At 41.6% G+C, this 19,995-nt stretch overlaps 1 protein-coding gene across 1 annotated transcript in view; it reads left to right on the top strand.

Annotated features, from left to right (window-relative positions):
• Positions 1-1,668: 1,668 nt before the first annotated feature.
• The window catches only part of LOC148522946 (membrane-spanning 4-domains subfamily A member 8-like), a 30,185-nt gene continuing 11,858 nt past the window's right edge, over positions 1,669-19,995 (top strand). The window contains exons 1-3 of the mRNA XM_088473542.1: positions 1,669-1,956; positions 2,561-2,671; positions 4,856-4,912. Coding sequence (XP_088329668.1) covers positions 1,669-1,956; positions 2,561-2,671; positions 4,856-4,912 — 456 coding nt within the window. The remainder of the gene's footprint in view (positions 1,957-2,560; positions 2,672-4,855; positions 4,913-19,995) is intronic.

Raw genomic sequence — 19,995 nt, 5'->3', positions numbered from 1 at the left:
TCCAGCTAGTCTTCCCTGCACTGTACAGCCAGCCTTTCCTGCAGCCCCCCCAGTACAGCCAGCCATTCCTGCACCCACCCCCCAGTTCAACCTGCCTTGCCCTGCCCCTCCCCCAGTCCAGCCAGCCTGCTAAGTCCAGTCAGCCTGCCTTCCCTGCCCCTGACCTCAGTCCAGCCATGCTTCCCTATGCCCCCCCAGTCCAGCCAGCCTGCCTTGCCAACCCCCCAGTCCAGCCAGTCTTCCCTATGCCTCCCTCCTAGGTTAGCCAGCCTGTGTTACCTGCCCAGTCCAGCCAGCTTTCCCTGCACCCCCCCATGTCCAGCCAGCCTTAATGTCTTCTCTGCCCCTCCCCTTCTGTCATTTGCCCCCCTAGTCAGACCAGCCTTCCCTGCCCTTTGCCACCCCAGTCCACCCTTCACAGCCCAGTGACCCCCTTGTCCAGTCTTCCCTGCCCTGTCCCACCCCCCTGCCCCTCCACCATGCGTAGCCTTCCCTGGTTTACCCACCATTTGAGGCAACACCCCTGATTTAGCTCCACCCACATTATCCACAGCTCTGCTCAACTCTGACCAATACCCGGGGGGGGGGCTGCCTATTTTGTTAGTAATGGGCCCCAGAATTTCTGATGGCAGCCCTGCTAGTAATAAATACTTAATGTTGCCATACCAGCACAGAGCTCCCATTCATCTATAAAGCTCGTCTCATTATAATATGTGAATCTTCTAAATAGCTGTATTTGTTACACTGAGTTTTATACATTATGTTACTCCAGCCTTGTTGATTCTCACAACTGAATTGAATACCATGTTTCTAAATGCATTGCAGTGCAAACTATGTCATGTCCACTAAAATATTATTCTGTATACATTACTAGATGTTTTAAATCTGAGTTTCTATTTTTAGTGTGCTTTTTGGCTGATTTTTTTGTACATTTTTAATATCTCCCTTAATTGGGCATTAAATGTATTATTTTCCTCATCTATGCAGTACTTGGCTTACAAATGGCCTCATTCTTTAGTCGATTGGTCCTCACCCTCAAACCTCAAGTTTTCCCAACAGGTCATGTTTTCAGGATTTCTGTTTGTGGAAGCAGGTGGGATAATAGCTGACCCAGCAAAATAGATTAACTCACCTGTGTATGATTAATGACATCCACAAAACATGACCTGTTGGTGGCACTTGAGGACTGGAGTTGAGAACCACTAGTTTAGTATTTTATTGGCTAGCAGCTACAGTATGCAGAAGATGCCAGGTTCATGCCTCTCAGTTTCTCTCACTGACAGCTTTGCAATGTCATTACGTCATGTCCTGAACACTTCAATTGAGCCAGGAGTCACAATGCCAGCCAGTGAATTTCTTAACATGGGGCCGGGGCAAGAAACAGGCAGCACCTGTGCTTCCTTGACCTTGCTGCCTATATGGCGGTGCAGGTCACGTTACACTACTTGTGGCATTTCCACCTCCCCCCACTCCTGTTATTTTTAATGCATTCAGAGTCCTAATTCTTGGAAAATAGATCAGCACATAAAGAAGCTCTGGAAACAATATTCTTAACATATTACACTTAAAATACATTATGGTTATTTTTTCTCTGTCATTTTTTAGTTTTCTTTTCCTCTTTTCTTTTCCTCTAAAATATTTTTCTCTCATTGCCAGTAAGATCACATCATGTTCACTTCTGTGAATGAAGCCAACAGAGAGGACAACAATGGATTGCATGCCCCTCCCGGTGCTCAACAGATGAATTACCCCCATATGAATGCACAATGGAATTCCCCTCCAGTTCCCCCTGGGTATAATGTCCTTCCTACCTCTCAGATGTGGAATGCCCCTAATGTACAACAGTTTCATATCCTTCCTGTCATTCAGCAGTGGAATGGAAATGCTGCCCCACAGACTCCACAGTCACCTGCCTTCCATCAGACATTTCAGATGGGTAAACCGTTTGGTCTGGGGGTAAGATTGAGCAATTTTTTTTTCCACCCACATTTTTCTTTTTAGGAGTTTTATTATATTCTAAAGCTAAAATATGATTTTCAAGTGTTTTCATTATTATGCTTGTTTTGCTGATTAATATTTATTAGTGCTTAGCACTAATGTTTAAAGTAAAGTCAACTTTTCAGTAGCTTTTATATTTCCCCTAACTAAACCTTCCTAAGTTACGGGTACTTATTGGCAGAAACATCCAACTACATCAGCGGGTCCCAGCAGGCAATGGCATTTACTGGATAAGGATCTGAAAAAGATACCAAAAAGTAGCCCATAGGCTACAATGGGCTAACAATATTGGGACCAAACTCAAAAAAGGCTCGGTAAATGGGGCATTTTTGCACACCCCAAAGAAACCTACATTTGAGAATGTAAAGAGGGAGACCACAGAAGATATTTGCTATAGCACCCCTTTGTTACAGTGTAAATTGAACTAAAACCCCAAAATTTTGCATTTGGCTGTTTTTGGAGGATTTTTTCAAATTTTTGGGCTTAACAAATAGGCCCCTAAAAAAACTGAAATAAGTGAAGGCACCTTAATTCTAACAGCTATATTTTGTTTTATCTTTAGATCACCCTAATTGTTGTGGGCATCTTACACATTGGTCTAGGTATTGGCTTGTTTTTCCTTGCAACCTATATAACATTATACAGTGGAATCACATTCTGGGGAGCAGTTTTTGTAAGTACTGTCATGAAGTCAAAAAATTAAATGTCTTTTTACAGGTCATAGAACCCTAAGGTAGCTTCTAATATGCTTATAAACTAGATAGTACAGCATACCTTATAACATTTAAATTGTATTTTAAAACACAATAATATACATTTCTTTTAATTAAATATGGATCAAAGTTGGTATGTACAGTACCTAGAAATGTGATTACAATTGCAAAGGACAGCTCTCCTGATAACACTGGTCTGCGTCATTTTTGGGGTTCAGGTTTTTTAGGTGATCTTTTATAATTATTGCATGGTGAATTCAAAAAATATAGTTATAGCTCAGTTTTAATTGCTCTCTCACCTTTGAAAACATTCAACAATTTGTAAATAAATGATATAATAGTTTGGAAATTATAATGGTTATTGTTTCAATGCAGACTTAAATCCATATCAGTTGTACACTATATATATAAAATGGTACACAAATACAGTTATTCTGGAAGTGTCACCTGAGTAACTATATGTGGAAATGCGGTTTTAGTACTAAACACATTTATATCTCTCACGGATAATCAGGGATATATTGCAGGACTTAAAGTGGTCCTGGAGAGGTGGTGGAACTTAGGTCTCCTGCCGCCTGCTCCCCTCCCCCCTGCCACGCTAGTCTGACAGGCCAAAACAAGTGTGAAAACTGTTCTTTACACACACACACGCACTCTGTAGTGTATAAGAATTGGTGAACTGTATGTCTGGGGGCCTCCTAGGCCTCCATAAGCTTTGGGGACTATGACAGTAGGAAATACAGTACATTTTAGAGCTTTTCTTAGCACTCCTCCCATCAGCTGAGACTACAATGTTAGATCACTTAAAAAGAAAAACAATGTTCTATATCATCAGTGTTATTTTTCTGCCGTGCCTCTGAGTTTTTTTAAGGGGTCCCCACAAACAAGTCTATGTCACTTGGATGCCCAATGTTTTTTTCCAACCCCTATATATTGCCTTCGCTTGGTTCTTTCCTTACCTATATGCTGGTTTCTGTGAAGAAATTGAGACTCCCTAGGCAGATAGTGAGTGGCTCCTCTGTCTGTGGGACTTCTGTGCAGGGACTTGGTGGAGGTGGAACTAGTTCCACCTGCCATTAGAGGTGACAGAACTCAGTTCCACCCTGTTCCTGTCCACTTTAACCCCTGGATATATGGATTGAAAACTATATAAAATCTCAAATAAAGACTCAAATTAATAGGGAGACATAACCCCTTTAATGTTCACTAAAGCTTAGCTTACTGTTGTTTGTCACTGAACAGTTCTCTTACGCCATCTATAGCTTCAGCTAAGCTTTCCAGGCTATGCTGAGTCCCCGCCTGGTGAAAGTACAATGCACATGACACAAAAGCCCGTTGCCGGCATCACAGAGGAAGTGTATACCATGGGACCTTGCTAAAGATGTGAGTTATGTTAAATACCAGTGGCATATTTGTTAGTATTACTGTGATACCAAATTAAATATGCAGCCGGCAATTAGAATAGTTACTAAATGGAGCACTAACAGTTGAACAGGAAGATGCACCTTTAACGTACGCACAAAAATGTGTCCAACACATTTCTGATTCTGTAACTGTATATTTAGTAGCATAAATTTAGAGATACAAAAAACTTGAAATCTAGAGTATAGATGTGTAAAAAAAAAACATGCGTCTGTCATCATCATCAGCGCAGAAAATGACATCATGCAATGTATTACATAACCTACAAGGCGTAATTGAAAATTAGATGCATCTCTAAAGTACTTGCGTGTCCATGCCCTTTCTGTGTTGAAATGAAAAACATAGTACAGTAAATGTACCCCAAATAAAGTACCAACCAATCAGCTCCTAACTGTCATTTTTCAAACACAGTCTGTAAAATGTCAGGTAGAAACTGATTGATTTGTACTTTATCATTCTTCACTTTATCTCTCTCCCAGATTTGATAAACTCCCCATATATGAATGCCCTCAACCAGTCTTCAAAGTGCAAGTGAGCGCAAGCATAAGTTACAGCCAACTCAAAATAAAAGGAATTAATTTTTCACATGCACAGTATGATAAAATGTCACAATTATTTTAGCGCATGAGGATTTATGTTCAATGATTCCTATAGTGTTCAATTTAACTACGTTTTGCCCACTATGCTTGGCTTCTAACATGTTGCATGGTCATGTTTTACAGTTCATCATTGCAGGATCTCTGTCAGTTGCGGGTCATTCTAGAGCTTCCATATGTCTGGTAAGTTAAAGGGTAACAAGTATATGACATTGTTTTACAGCCCTTTCAACCCAATGTGCAACATTGTTGTATTACTCATAATTATCTGTAATGAGATACTATTGTGTGTTCGTTGCTCTCAGCTATCTGTGTGGGGTTTTCTGACTTTGCAAAGTCAAACATTTATGTCTTGTTTATCTATTCTTGGACTTTAGATAAATCAGGTGCATTGTTCAATATGTAGTTTAATCAGAAAGTGCAAATGGCGCTCTAAAGGACAAGTGAATACAACCTCAGAAGAAAGCAAACTAGACAAAGCCTAATATGAGGCTCCATGTTCATGTTCAAAACCATGAGATTATTTTTAAATGAGCAGCCAAATACTCACTTTCCACCAAAGGAGGGCCCAGACATCAACCAGGCAAACCTTCCTTGACCACAAAAACATATATACATATGAATCTGGCGCTTCAGTGTAGTCTGATGACTAATCAATCTGAAAAGGCAGCTCTCTAAATAGGGGTGACTGAACAGGGGTCCCTAGGGATTAGACAGAACATAGAAAGAAATGGGAGCGCTTTAACAGATATATTTAAAAAATACCATAAAATAATATATCAAGTGTTCTGCATAGAGACAAAACCAAGTAGATTGATACAGAATCAAAAACAATCACTGCAACAGCAATAATAATCATTTCAGTAAATATGTTTATAATGCAACATACGAAATGTAAAGAAACAAAATACTTTGTACTTTGTATCAAAAATATCAACTTAATATTGTGATGATTACCTCAGGTAATGTACAATCTATCCTCTCCTCTTTCTAGAAATACAAGTTCATATGGTATACAAAATACATATAAGGCAAGGGTTCCGGTCTAAAGATCTACAGTAAAAAGGTAGACAATGTCTAGATAGACACCAGATGTTAGACAGTCAGATGTTTGACAAGGACAAAAGGTAAACAAGGACAAACTGTTGACACACTAAAGGTCGACATGTAAAGAGGTAAACATGTATAAATGGTTAACAGTGTCAAAAGGTCGACATAAAAAAGGTAGACACAAAAATTGTCGACACATGTTTTTTTTTTTAGGGTTATGTTTAAGGTTAGGCACTTACCCCGATGGATAGGGTTAGGCATCAGGAGGGAGGGTTAGGGCTAGGCACTTACCAGAGGGTTATGATTACACACTAGAAGGGATGGTTAGGGTCAGGCACCTAGGGTTAGGCACTAGGTGGGAGGGTTAGGGTTAGGCAACAAGGGGAGGATTAGAGTTAGGGTTAAAAAAAAAATGTGTTGACCATTTTTGTGTCTACCTTTTTCATGTCAACCTTTTGACCCTGTCGACCATTTGTACCTGTCGACCTTCTTGCATGTTGACCTTTAGTGTGTCAACCTTTGTCCCTGTCAACCTTTTGTCCCTGTCAACCCATTGACTAACAGCTGGTGTCTAACTAGACATTGCCTGCCTTTTAACTGTAGATATTTCAATCCACATCCAACAGTATCTGTCCAACTTCTGAGGAGATAATCCTTAAAACAGTCAAAAGAATAATGGTAGATGTATATAATGAAGTTCAACTCTGAAAAATAGGCCAATTTAGTATAGTGTATGCATACTTACTCAATTTGTCCGTGGGTTTCTGTATACAATGGTTGGAATGACAGTCATACAGGATATCCATGTGTAATAAATGGGAAGAAAGGCTCCTACCTGAACCAACTTTAGGAATGATTTCAGGATTAAATACCCGGTGGCAGCCTAGTAAGTATGTTAGAGGGCGATCTCCATAGTCCGCTCTATGAATAAATGATCATCTCGGGGCTGTGGCTAGCAGTAGTGGCAGATGGTTGCTTGCTTTAAATGTCCCCCAGTAACCACGCCGCAGCTGTATAAGCCAAGGCTGAAAACACAATGGTGGGTGATCAATCCATATGTTGAAACTGATCCGGAACAAGTTCAGCAATTGGGAATTGAAGTAGAATAATCCCAATGGTGAGGCAAAGTAAATAAAACATCAGTTAATGCATTTCTAATGCATTTCTTGGCCAACACTATTCTGGTCCTTTCCTCAGAGGTTAATGAGTTTCACTTCATTCGACCTGTTTTGTAGACCCAAGGTGGAATTAATCCCCACTAACATCTTTAAACAATGCAAAAGTGTGTTATCTTCTGCTAAGAACACCCTTCTGGTTAAAGGTTTAAAGTTTGCCCTTCAGACAAAACCAAATTTGTTTTCATTATTCGTAGATCTTAACAAATATGTACACACTAAGCAGGAAGCAGTATTTTTATATGAAAACATTAGAGCAGAATAATATTGATGGTTCTCCAATTGTCCTGAATGATAATTAAATAGAGGTGATTGGATTTCTCAAATAACTCTTAATGGAAAGCAATGATACTACCAATAATAACACGAGGGTAAATTATACGACATTGCTAAAAAATGTGAAACTAAGTTGTTGTTTTTTTAAAAAAAAAACCTCTGAATTCTATCTTCTACAACATAGCGGTCCTTTCATTGAAAGCTTTTATACCACCACTTTAAATGATGTTAAGCAAATTTGTGCTGATGATTAATCCTATAAAGACAATCTAATAAAAGGTGAAAGACAGGCCCTTACTAATCTAATGAAAAACAAAAGTATCATCAATAAGCAGGCAGATAAGGGTGGAACAGACATATCTGTTCATCGGCTGTGCAGCACAGCCAATGCGATATGTCTGTGAATGATGTCATTCATAGACATATTGTCTGTACACACTGGCCAATGGGGGCATGATATATTGGCAAATCAAGTGATCAGCCAATATATCGGCCAGTGTGTACCCAGCATTAGACAATTGGACAATCTATTTTATTACAAATTAACAGCAGATCCCACTTTGAGATTTCAAGAAGAAATAAAATGTCTCTTAGACACAGCTCTTGATTTAGGTGTCATAACAAAGGACATGTTGCAATTTTTATTTATTGATCATCCAAAAATCCCTATCTATTACCACTTACTGAAGGTTCATAAATCAATGGTTTGTCGACCATGACATCCGAACATTTTGGGAGTGGGTTGTATTACAGTGAAACTTTCGTCATATGTTGATGCATATTTACAGAATTATGTTATTTTGCTTCCATCCTATATCAGAGATTCATCTAATTTTTTGCATTTATTGGAGTCTATTGTTTAGAAATACACTTACATACTGCTAACTTGTGATGTTGAATCAACAAATATTCCACATGAATTGGAGTTGTTAGCCATCAATCATTACTTAACCTCTAATATAGAATTGGATGCACATTCACAGGATTTTTTGCTATTGTCAATTAGGTTTATTGTTGAACACATTTTTTTTTATTTAATGCAGTTTTATATTAAAACACATGGCACTGCCATGGGGACCAGGTTTGCCCTAAGTTATGCCAAACTATATATGGGTTTCTTTGAAGAGCGACATATGTGGGCAGGCAATTTCAAAGTGAACCTGTTTGTTTATTGATGTTATATTAATGATATCATTATCATTTAGGAAGGGGGTTTAGATGAACTGAATTTGTTTATTAATCAATTGAATTGCAATAATTTTGGTTTAAAATTCATTCACACTTTTAATCCTACCACAATTAATTGTTTGAACATTACTGTAATTGTTTTTTTATGGGAAATTGCATTCAGCTACTTATGTGAAAGATGTGGACTGTCAAAACTACCTACACTACAAAAGTAGCCACTATAAACCCTGGAGAGATAATATACACAAAGGCCCTCATTCAGAGCCGTACGCTCCGAGCAGAGCGCACGCTCTGAATGAGGGCCGGGCTCCATTTTCATGGAGCGTCCTCCTGGACGCTCGTATAGCTGTGGGTCACCACCCACAGGCTATACGAGCGTGGATTTTGATGGCCACGATGGTCGTGACCATCGCGACCATCGAAATTGTGAGCCGGAGCCTGCGGTTGAGGTTTTCAACCGCAAGCTCCGGAGTGATTTTGGCTCTATCAGAGCCAAAATCACTCCCACTGACATCACTAGTGATGTCAGTGGGCCGGCTTCTGACGGGAGGCGTTCCCATGGGAACGCCTCCATCAGGGAGGCACGCCCCCGGTACGCCCACCAAAGGGGGCATGCTGTCAATCAACATTGACAGCACGCCCTCTTTGATCGGACACAACGAGCGAAGGAAAGTCCTTCGCTCGTCGTGTCTGGCGCATGCGCACGACGGAGCTCCCTCCGTCGTGCGCATGCTCAGTGCAGACCATCGACCCACTTGCGAGCGGACAGCCGCTCGCGAGTGGGTCTGAATCAGGCCCAAAGTTCAGTTCCTTCCTATAAGAAGGAACTTTTCCACAGAATCTTCCTTTCTGATACAAAGCAAGGATATGTATTCTACATTCATTAAGAAAGGATATATCCTATATACTCGATAAGTCCCTTCAAGAGGCTCAATCTTATCCAAGAGCAACATTGTTATTCAGTAGCCAAAAAATAAAAAAAATAGTAAGACTAAAGATAAAGTGATTTCTGATTTCCTAGTCAGCTCTGATAGATTATTTATTAGCATTTATCACTCAATTCAACTAGGTGGCTAGGGATATCAAGAGAGCAATTACAAAAACTCAACAATCTTAAATCATGATAAATCCTCTCTCCCTAAAAAATATGAGTGTTTTTTAGACTAAACTAGCCCCAAGTCTTTTTCGTATCGTTAATATTTAAATTCTTCAAATTCTGATACCAAGTGCCACTAATTGGCGACCATCTAAACCTAATTTTTTTTTAAATGTGGTCATTACAAGTGTTTGACCTGTAAACAATAAGAACACAACAATCACTTCTTTTTGCACTGTTGAAATATTTACGATGAAAAAATTTTTGAACTGCAAAACACACACTGTCATTTATGTTATTCAATGTAGATGTGGGGTTCAATACAGAAATGATAATAGTACAGTATCTGCGCTAGTAGCTATACAAAAATCCCCAAGGTTGTTAATATAGACAATGTAAAAATGTATTCAACATACATATGAACTGCAGTTCATCCCTTTAAAACATATTAATAGACAATATACAATGTTGCCATCTGTCCTAACTTGATTAGAGATAATACAATGTACAGTGCATCCAGAAAGTATTCACAGCACGTCACCTTTTCCACATTTTGTTAAGTTACAGCCTTAATCCAAAATGGAATAAATTAATTTTTCTCCTCAAAATTCTACACACAATACCCCATACTGAAAACGTGTAAAATGTTTTTTTGAGATTTTTCCAAATTTAGAATAAAAAAAGCAAATAAGAAATCACATGTACATAAGTATACACAACCTTTGCCATGTAGCTAAAAATTTAGCTCAGGTGCATAATGTTTCCATTGATCATCCTTGAGATGTTTCTACAGCTTAATAGGAGTTCACCTGTAGTAAATTCAGGTGATTGGACATGATTTTGAAAGGCACACACCTGTCTATATAAGGTCCCACACTTGACAGTGCAGGTCAGAGCACAAACCAAGCATGAAGTCCAAGGAATTGTCTGTAGACCTCCGAGACAGGATTGTCTCGAGGCTCAAATCTGGGAAGGGTACAGAAAAATATCTGCTGCTTTGAAGGTCCCAATGAGCATAGTGGCCTCCATCATCTGTAAATGGAAGAAGTTCGGAACCACCAGGACTCTTCCTAGAGTTGGCCGGCCTTCTAAACTGAGCGATCAGGGGAGAAGGGCCCTAGTCAGGGAGGTTATCAATAACCCGATGGTCACTCTGTCAGAGCTACAGCATTCCTCTGTGGAGAGAGGAGAACCATCCAGAAGGACAACCAAATCTGCAGCAATCCGCCAATCAGGCCTATATGGTAGAGTGTCCAGATGGAAGCCACTCCTTAGTAAAAAGCACATGGCAGCCCATCTGGAGTTTGCCAAAATGCACATGAAGGACTCTCAGACCATGAGAAACAAAATTCTCTGGTCTGATGAGACAAAGATTGAACTCTTTGGCATGAATGCCATGCGTTATGTTTGGAGGAAACCAGGCACCGCTCATCACCAGGCCAATACCATCCCTATAGTGAAGCATGGTGGTGGCAGCATCATGCTGTGGGGATGTTTTTCAGTGATAGGAACTGGGAGACTAGTCAGGATAGAGGGAAAGATGAATGCAGAAATGTACAGAGACATCCTTTATGAAAACCTGCTCCAGAGCGCTCTTGACCTCAGACTGGGGTGACGGTTCATCTTTCAACAGGACAATGACCCTAAGCACACAGCCAAGATATCAAAGGAGTGGCTTCAGGACAACTCTGTGAATGTCCTTGAGTGCCCCAGCCAGAGCCCAGGCTTGAATCTGATTGAACATCTCTGGAGAGATCTGAAAATGGCTGTGCACTGACGCTTCCTATCCAACCTGATGGAGCTTGAGAGGTGCTGCAAAGAGGAATGGGTGAAACTGCCCAAAGATAGGTGTGCCAAGCTTGTGGCGTCATATTCAAAAAGACTTGAGGCTGTAATTGTTGCCAAAGGTGCATCAACAAAGTATCGAGCAACGGTTGTGAATACTTATGTACATGTGATTTCTTAGTTTATTTTTAATTAAATTTGCAAAAATCTCAAAAATTTTTTTACACATTGTGATTATGGGGTTTTGTGTGTAGAATTTTGAGGAGAAAAATGAATTTATTCCATTTTGGAACAAGGCTGTAACATAATAAAATGTGGAAAATGTGATGTGCTGTGAATACTTTCTGGATGCACTGTATCTATTGCACAGGAAAGGTCCCAAATAAATGTATAGGACAAATATGTTTAATGGTAATAGATTATGAACTGTGCATTTATTCAGCCATGCCCATATAGAATGCAAAAGAGAACTTCCGGCACAAAAATTTATCCTTAAATGCGATAATATATAGTCACCAATTATAGAGACTGTGATGAATGTCCCATGAGAAGTTCCCCAATAATCAGGCTCCTTAATGTTTGTGTAGACCCGCAGTGAGTCTCCTGTATGGCTTGCAAGGTAATAGCAAATCCCGGCTTGTGTTGTGCTCCAGTGTCTTCTCTGCTGTCACGCTGCACCAGCAGCCCCCGATCTTACCAGGTTTATGTATGCTGGGATATGTAGTGCCCAGCACAGCATGTCTAACATCTACAGAGGCCACATGGGTAATGGAGGGATATGATGAGAAACTCCCTCCTCCGGCTCCAGTCATACTGCCGCTACCGGTGTATCACAGCCTGGGAATTGAGCAATGCTACAAATATCCGCACAATTGCATGTTGAAATGGCAAAAGGCAAAAAGACAAACAAAGCAGTCCACAGTGTATGACCTCGATGTGTTTCTCCCCTCTCCCAGGGGTTTTTTCAAGGGCAGTACATGTTACACAGCACTATAAAGAGTGTTGCCTAATATTAATCCCTGCACAAATGGATTTTATAATCTCTCCTCCCTACCATATAAATACACAGACACAGATAGCTGCCTTTCATGTTAATATGAAACATTAAATGACAGGTTACAACATGGAAAGGAAGTAAGCAGGGCGTACCTATAATGGCTGCAGGGTGTGCATCGCACATGGGCCTCTGGGTCCAGGGAGACCCACACTGCAAACCCTGCACCCATATTCATATTGTCTTATACTTACCTGTCCGTAGTCTCCATAGTGCTGCTCTGCAGCGCTGAGCCAGGCCAACACTGCAGAACAGCATTAATCACTGGGAAAATGACTGTGCCTAATTTCCTGGTGACTCGCACATGCGCAGTACTGGTGTCCCTGGGAAAAATGTGTGGGCACCACTTTCCCAGAGACCTGTGCATGTGTATTGGATTCAGGCACTAATCCAGAATCTACTGCACTGCGGCACCGCCAGAGAGAGGAGGGATTCTGCGCTCAGTCAGTGCATGGGCCCCCTTTTCTCTTAAATCCCCCATGGAAGAAAGCTTATATATGCAAATAAGTAAGCTTTCATTTATACAATTAATAGGCATATCTAGAGCGGCCGCTGATTGGCTCCGGCTACTGACAGTTCCCATGTGGGAACTGTCTGTAGCCGGAGCTAATCAGCGGCTGCTCTACAGTTAGCTGTCGCTGATTGGCTGGTGGGATGTGCAAACCCCGTGCAGTCCCATCAGCTGGCATTCGTGAGGGATCTGTATGTGTGGCAACACACATACAGATCCTGGGTCCGTCTGGTTCATGACTCATTTTTTTTTTTTTTTGCAAAGTCCCAGGAATGCTACGGAGACCAGCACCAGGATATAGGTGAGTATGCAATATTTTTTTGCAGGGCCAGTCAAGGATTCTACATGGAAGAAGAGGACAGAAACATCTGGCATAGGTAAGTATGTGTGTCACAGTGTGTGTGCTTTGTCTTTATTTGACTATTTATTTTACAGTGGGAGTACAGGTGCCGCACTTATAGTTCCACAAGTGCCAAAGGGCAGGCATGCTGGCACCTGTAGCCCACTGTAAAATCTCCAGGGATGCGGGCTTCAGTCCAAGCCTGAGGTTTCAGGGGGGGACCCCTTCTTGGGGGGGTCCCCACCTCCCCTGAGATCCCCAGCTTGGGCTGATAATGCTTTGGCCCCGGAGCCCCGGTGAAAGGATCTCCGGGCTGTGGCATTACAGCCTGGCTGTTTTGGGTCCGGTGCTGGTTTTAAATAAAGGGATACCCTACGTAATTTTTTTCCCCCTATATTGAAAACCAGGACTAGCCCTGCAGCCTGGTGTTGGTTTCTAACTTATGGTGGAGCCCTACACTTTTTGTCCCCTGTAATTTTAGATACCAGGACTGGCTGGCAAGTCCGGGGCTGGTTAGGCTTTTTTTGAAGGGGGGACTCTATGTCATTTTTTTCTGATATATAACATTTTTAATATAGTTACAGGCAGAAACATACATAGATCATAGTGATATGCGTATGTTTATGCCAAACTCGCAGATCACAGTCAGGTGTACTTATTTCACAAGTTTTTAGACTCCCATCTCTTTCCCATCTCATGAGAGTTTAGAAACTCTGCTTGGTAAATTCCTGAATCCTATCTTCACTAGTGAAAAGGTTCTTGAGTTTTGCCGAAAATGAATTGGAGAGAGTTTGCTAAATCTCCAGTATTTTCCCGTAGTAAAGGAGATCTCTCTCCCAAGTTTTACATTAGTAAATTTGAGAGTGGGAAAAAATGCCCAAACTCTCCAGAGTTTGCAAACTCTCACCTTAGTAATTATACTCCATAAAGTTATCTGCTAAATATTTAACAGTGCTACTTGGGCAACAATTGGTGTATATCAGTGTTTTCCAACTCCAGTCCTCCAGTTCCCCTAACAGTGCATGTTTTACAAATTTCCTCAGTATAACAAGTGAAATAATTAGCTCCACCTATGGATCTTTTAAAATGTGTCAGCCAGTAATGAATACACATGTGTACCTACCAACTAGTAGATCTGTAAAATATACAAGAGGACTGGATTTGGAAAAAAGTACTCCAGATGTTCTCAAACTCTGCCTTTACATTGCATGTTTTAAGGATATCCATGCTTGAGCACATGTGATTTAATTAGTACTTCAATTAATTTGATTTAACCATCTGGGCTCAAGCACAGATATCCTTAAAACCTGGACTGTTATGGCAGAGTTTGGGAACTCCTGCACTTGTCTATATGGCAGATAAAGGCTTTTTGTAGATAAATTATTTCACCACTTGATTATCACAGTATATTCCAATGGTTCTCAGCTCTAGTCCTTAAGTACAACAGGTCTTGTGTTGTGTATTTCTTTATTTGCTGGGTCAGCAATTATCCCAACTTCTTCCACAGACATAAATCCTAAAAACATGACCTGTTGGGAAAAATTGAGGGTTGAGGTTGAGAACAGTGGCGGATTTTATCTAGGGGCCGCGAGGCTGCAGCCCCCCCAGTATAATCAGCCACTTCAGTGAGCCAGTGCAGTCCGTGACTGCACTGGGTTCACTGTGACTGGAGGTGGCTTACTATTGGAAGCGCCACCTGCCAGTCAAGCTGAAGACAGGCAGCTCCAGGGGGAGTCGCCTCCCTCTGGGACTGCCAGTCTGAGCTGCGATCAGCAGAGAGCAGCTCTGCCTTTCAGACGGCCCTACAGGGTTTTTTTGGGCTGCAACCAATGCAGCCCGAGAAGCTGGTGTTATGCGTGCACAGCGCCACTGCCGCTCATGCACATGCGCTGGTCCTGATGCCTGCCAGATTCATTGAGCAGGTCCTGGGACCCAGACCAGCAGCAGCGGCAGCCCCCCTTAGGTAAGGGGGAAGGAGCCGCTGCTGGTTGAAAACCACTGTTTTTACATTTTGATACATTAAAAGAGGAAAACATTATTGTTAACCACTTGCCTGGTGTGCTCACATCGTTTGCGACACATGCGATGCTCTGGAAGTTAGTAGAGTAATAAAGCACCAGTAGCAGCAGGTTCAGGTATGTTCAGTATGCTTCGGGGGCTGATTTCCCCATAGCTAAAATAGGACACACCGTGACAGAGAGGTAAGCCTGATATTCCCCTTTTGCAGACACAGTGACCAGTCAGGAAGGACGGTACAACACAATTTTATTATTGCAAATAAATTAATTACAATTAATAGAAAATGAATACAATAGACAGAATGAAATCTTGCAGAATTCAATACCAAGCTGATTACTCAACAACTCCCTGTCCTCTACCGGTGACCTCTGCTGGCAAAGAAGTAGGAATGACCTCAACCAAAAAAATATCACTAACTGCTCTCTATCCGTTTAACACCTGGAGATGGATGTGTGCAGCACAGAATCATTTCAGGAAAACAAAGAATAAGTTACCTGCAGTCTATACTTGGATTACATGTATTTATGCGGTGTTTGTTAATCTGGGATGGAAAATACACCATGCCCAATCTATAAAGCCATTGTAGTGCACTGGCTATGACAGCAAATAGTCTATGCAGAATAGATAGCTCCAAGCAGAATTACGCACATGCAGGTTGGATAGGTTCGTGTAGTGCACCGGCTATAACAGCAAACAGTCTATGCAGAATAAATAGCTCTAAGCAGAATTATGCACATGCAGGTTGGATAGGTCCTTGTAGTGCACCAGCTATAACAGCAAATAGTCTATGCAGAATAAATAGCTCCAAGCAGAATTATGCACATGCAGGTTGGATAGGTTCTTGTAGTGCACCGGCTATAACAGCAAATAGTCTATGCAGAATAAATAGCTCTAAGCAGAATTATGCACATGCAGGTTTGATAGGTTCTTGTAGTGCACCGGCTATAACAGCAAATAGTCTATGCAGAATGGACAATATAGAAGATAACTATGTTATCAAATAGGAGCGCTGTAGTGGGTGTTACCCCTGATTAATTAGGAGCAGCTGGAAAATGAGGGATAGTCAGTCCCTTAACAGAATAAAGCGCTCATTTGGAAATATAGTCATATTGAATATACATCATAATTTAATCATATGCAATTAAAACATAATCCATGAAAGATACACAGATAATAAAACAAATATCAAATGTAAAAATAGCGTGCTGAGCAGCATTCAATTATTAAGGAGGTCCACCATGCAGGCTGCATGTAATTTATCAAATAGATAGATATAGCAAATAGATAGTCTGCATTATCTTACTGCAGCCACAGTGATAGTTCAATAAACCACAATGATCTTAGGAGACTCCAAATCCCAAAATGCTAATGGGTGAGAAGGGATGTGCACTCCCAATTGAAGCTATAGTTACCAGTTCCAGTGTTCATATGTTGTATAGGGTCTTGTTTAGCCATGCTTGCAGAGCTATCGCATATAGATAATGCCCCTGTGCATGGTTCCTGGTCCAAATAGCAATATCCAGTAGTGGGTAGTCTCACCAAAAAGCAGGAAAGTGGGTGGGCTCCTAGCGGTTAATGGTGGTCACCTATAGGTCAAGTACTGACGCGTTTTCGCTGCGTGAAGCTGCAGCTTTATTATTGCTTTAGTCTATGCAGAATAAATAGCTCTAAACAGAATTATGCACATGCAGGTTGGATAGGTTCTTGTAGTGTACCAGCTATAACAGCAAATAGTCTATGCAGAATAAATAGCTCCAAGCAAAATTATGCACATTCAGGTTGGATAGGTTCTTGTAGTGCATCGGCAATAACAACAAACAGTCTATGCAGAATAGATAGATCAAGCAGAATTATGCACATGTAGGTTGGATAGGTTTGTGTAGTGCACCGGCTATAACAACAAATAGTCTATGCAGAATAAATAGCTCCAAGCAGAATTATGCACATTCAGGTTGGATAGGTTCTTGTAGTGCATCGGCAATAACAACAAACAGTCTATGCAGAATAGATAGATCAAGCAGAATTATGCACATGTAGGTTGGATAGGTTTGTGTAGTGCACCGGCTATAACAACAAATAGTCTATGCAGAATAAATAGCTCCAAGCAGAATTATACACATGCAGGTTGGATAGGTTCTTGTAGTGCCCCAGCTATAACAACAAATAGTCTATACAGAATAGCTAGCTCCAAGCAGAATTATGCACATGCAGGTTGGATAGGTTCTTGTGCACCGGCTATAACAACAAATAGTCTATGCAGAATAAATAGTTCCAAGCAGAATTATACACATGCTGGTTGGATAGGTTCTTGTAGTGCCCCAGCTATAACAACAAGTAGTCTATGCAGAATAAATAGCTCCAAGCAGAATTATGCACATTCAGGTTGGATAGGTTCTTGTAGTGCACCGGCTACAGCAACAAATAGTCTATGCAGAATAAATAGCTCCAAGCTGAATTATGCACATTTTACTTATCAAGGAAATTTTGCAAACTGAGGTCACACAGGGTTAAGAGTTTACCAGCTACCAGGAAGCAATACTAAACAGGTGATGCAGTAATTAAACAGGTACAGATTTAGTACTAAATCAGTGAACACATTTAAATAATACAGTAGGCAGTAAACAGCATTACAGGACAATATAACAGATGAAGGGCCACTGAGGGCCACTATCAACCAATTAATTAACACCAATGGCCAACCATAAACAGAGAAAAATACATATCAATGGCATGACATTTAGTTTAAAGATAAACATAGGAAATATTGTACACCACCCACAGCTGCATCAGACATGAGCTGACACAGTTAACCAGGTCAGGTCCCCTCCCAGCAGGAGCTGAAGGTTCACAGGAAGAATAACAACACCCCAAATCAGCCAGGAATATGGGACAGAGCAAGGAGTCTATTAACTCTTAATTCACTAACACAGCTAGAAAATGTCACCTAAGCGCTAGTCTCAGACCCTAAGCCAACCTCTATGTCCAGCCTAATAGGGGCAATCTAGATGGTTAATATGGGTCCCCACTAACTCTGGACCCAGAAAGGGAAAGGTAACCCAGGGATGGAGGTCCTAACTAGTAGTAGGGGAGAATAGGTGACAGGCAGAGGTGATAGGGCTAGGAGGAGAAAAGGGAGGGGTGCATGGGTCTCACCACCAGCTGTGGCTGTACAGCCTCATCGTGACATCCAAGATGCTAAGCACCACACCAGAGCTCCCAGCAGGAGACTGGCAGTTACTTTGCGAGGGTACAAATATCCAAGAGAGTCTCTTCCCACAGGGCTCCATCTGGTAGGGAAATGCGGCAGTTGAGGGGTCCTGGAGCAGTCTTCTTCCAGGCTGTCTTCTCTTCTGCCCACGGCTTCCAGATCTCCTCTAGGGGCCATTCACAACAAGATTTCTCCTCCAGGGTGGCCGTCCCTCCGGTCAGCGCTGGAGGCTGATTCGCGTCACGGGCTCCATTTCTCAGATCCTGGCATCTATCTCCTCTATCCTGGTCTTCTGTGTCTTCGGGCACTTCTCTGAGCAGCCCATGGTCAGAGGGGGCTTCCAAAGCTGGGTCCTTCGGTCCTCGCAGCCATCCTCAGTGGCAACGGAGGGGGCAGGCTCCTCTCCTTATATCGCGAGCTGCTGCAGTGTCCTGGGACAAACTCCTCTGCAGCCCCAACGGTCCGGTGAGCACTGATGTCAGGCAGGAGGGGTGACTTTGAAAGGGGGACTTAATCCTCTTCTCCTCTCCAATGGCGATAAACTCCCCACGCACAGCTCTCCGGGTCTTTGGACACCCCGAGTGATATGCCGGCAGCATACTGAGACCGAGGATCTCTGCTCTGGCAACAGACAGCCGAATGTGAGGTCTTACTGCCCAGTATAACCTGTCAGAACAAGAAGGTAGGTGGCTAAACTTGGCTGTCACTCAGGGAAGACTTTTATTTGTAATTCAGTAGGGTTTACTTGTTTAGCCAAGCTCAGTATTTGTAATCCAGGGCAACAAAGGGGTACAGCACCCCTATTTCCCAAAAGATCCATGGGCACTCTAAGGATACTGAATTCTAACCTCTATATGCTCCTACCTATACCTTCTAAAACCTGCCTATAAACCTCTAAAATGTATGCTGTTTGCGTACGCAGTCATACAGTAAATAAATGCCTTCAGACCTTGAACATGTGTTTCCAAAGCACAAAGTATTATTCAAGTAAAGTACAGATAGTTACACGATGTGATCTAAGTACAATTTAGAGCAAAGAAATTATACAGACCCAACATACAGTTATACATATGCACGCGCTTCTGGGCCCAGAATACTGGCATCAGCAAGAAACCTCCATCAACAGCATCAGCATGAAGACTGAAGACTGGGGTCAGAACACACATATTTATACCCCCACAGAAATAGACTACACAATAGAGAGGTTTGTTGCTGATCCCATTGGTTTCCCATCACGGTGCTTCTTGTACAGGACATTTAACAGGTCGATTCAAATGGTCACAGACCAGCCTCCGACAGCTTGTTGTCTCCATTTTCCCACTGCATGCCTAACTAAGCTGTTACTTTTACAAGTACATTTTTTATGTTTTAACTCTCTACTGTTCATAAGTTGAGAATCAATGTTGCGATCTTCAAACCGATGACACCGGAAAGCTGTTGAGAAAATGCAGATCAGTATAACATCAAACACGGCTTACTTATCATGTATTAAACCTTAGATACCAAATAGCCTTTATTTCACAGTATTTGTAATAAATGGATAAATCTTGAATCTTATACTTTA

The sequence above is a fragment of the Taudactylus pleione genome, unplaced genomic scaffold (assembly GCF_031769625.1).
Source record: "Taudactylus pleione unplaced genomic scaffold, aTauple2 ptg000136l, whole genome shotgun sequence".
NCBI classification, from domain to species: domain Eukaryota; kingdom Metazoa; phylum Chordata; class Amphibia; order Anura; family Myobatrachidae; genus Taudactylus; species Taudactylus pleione.
This window is presented reverse-complemented; position numbering and strand designations above follow the sequence as displayed.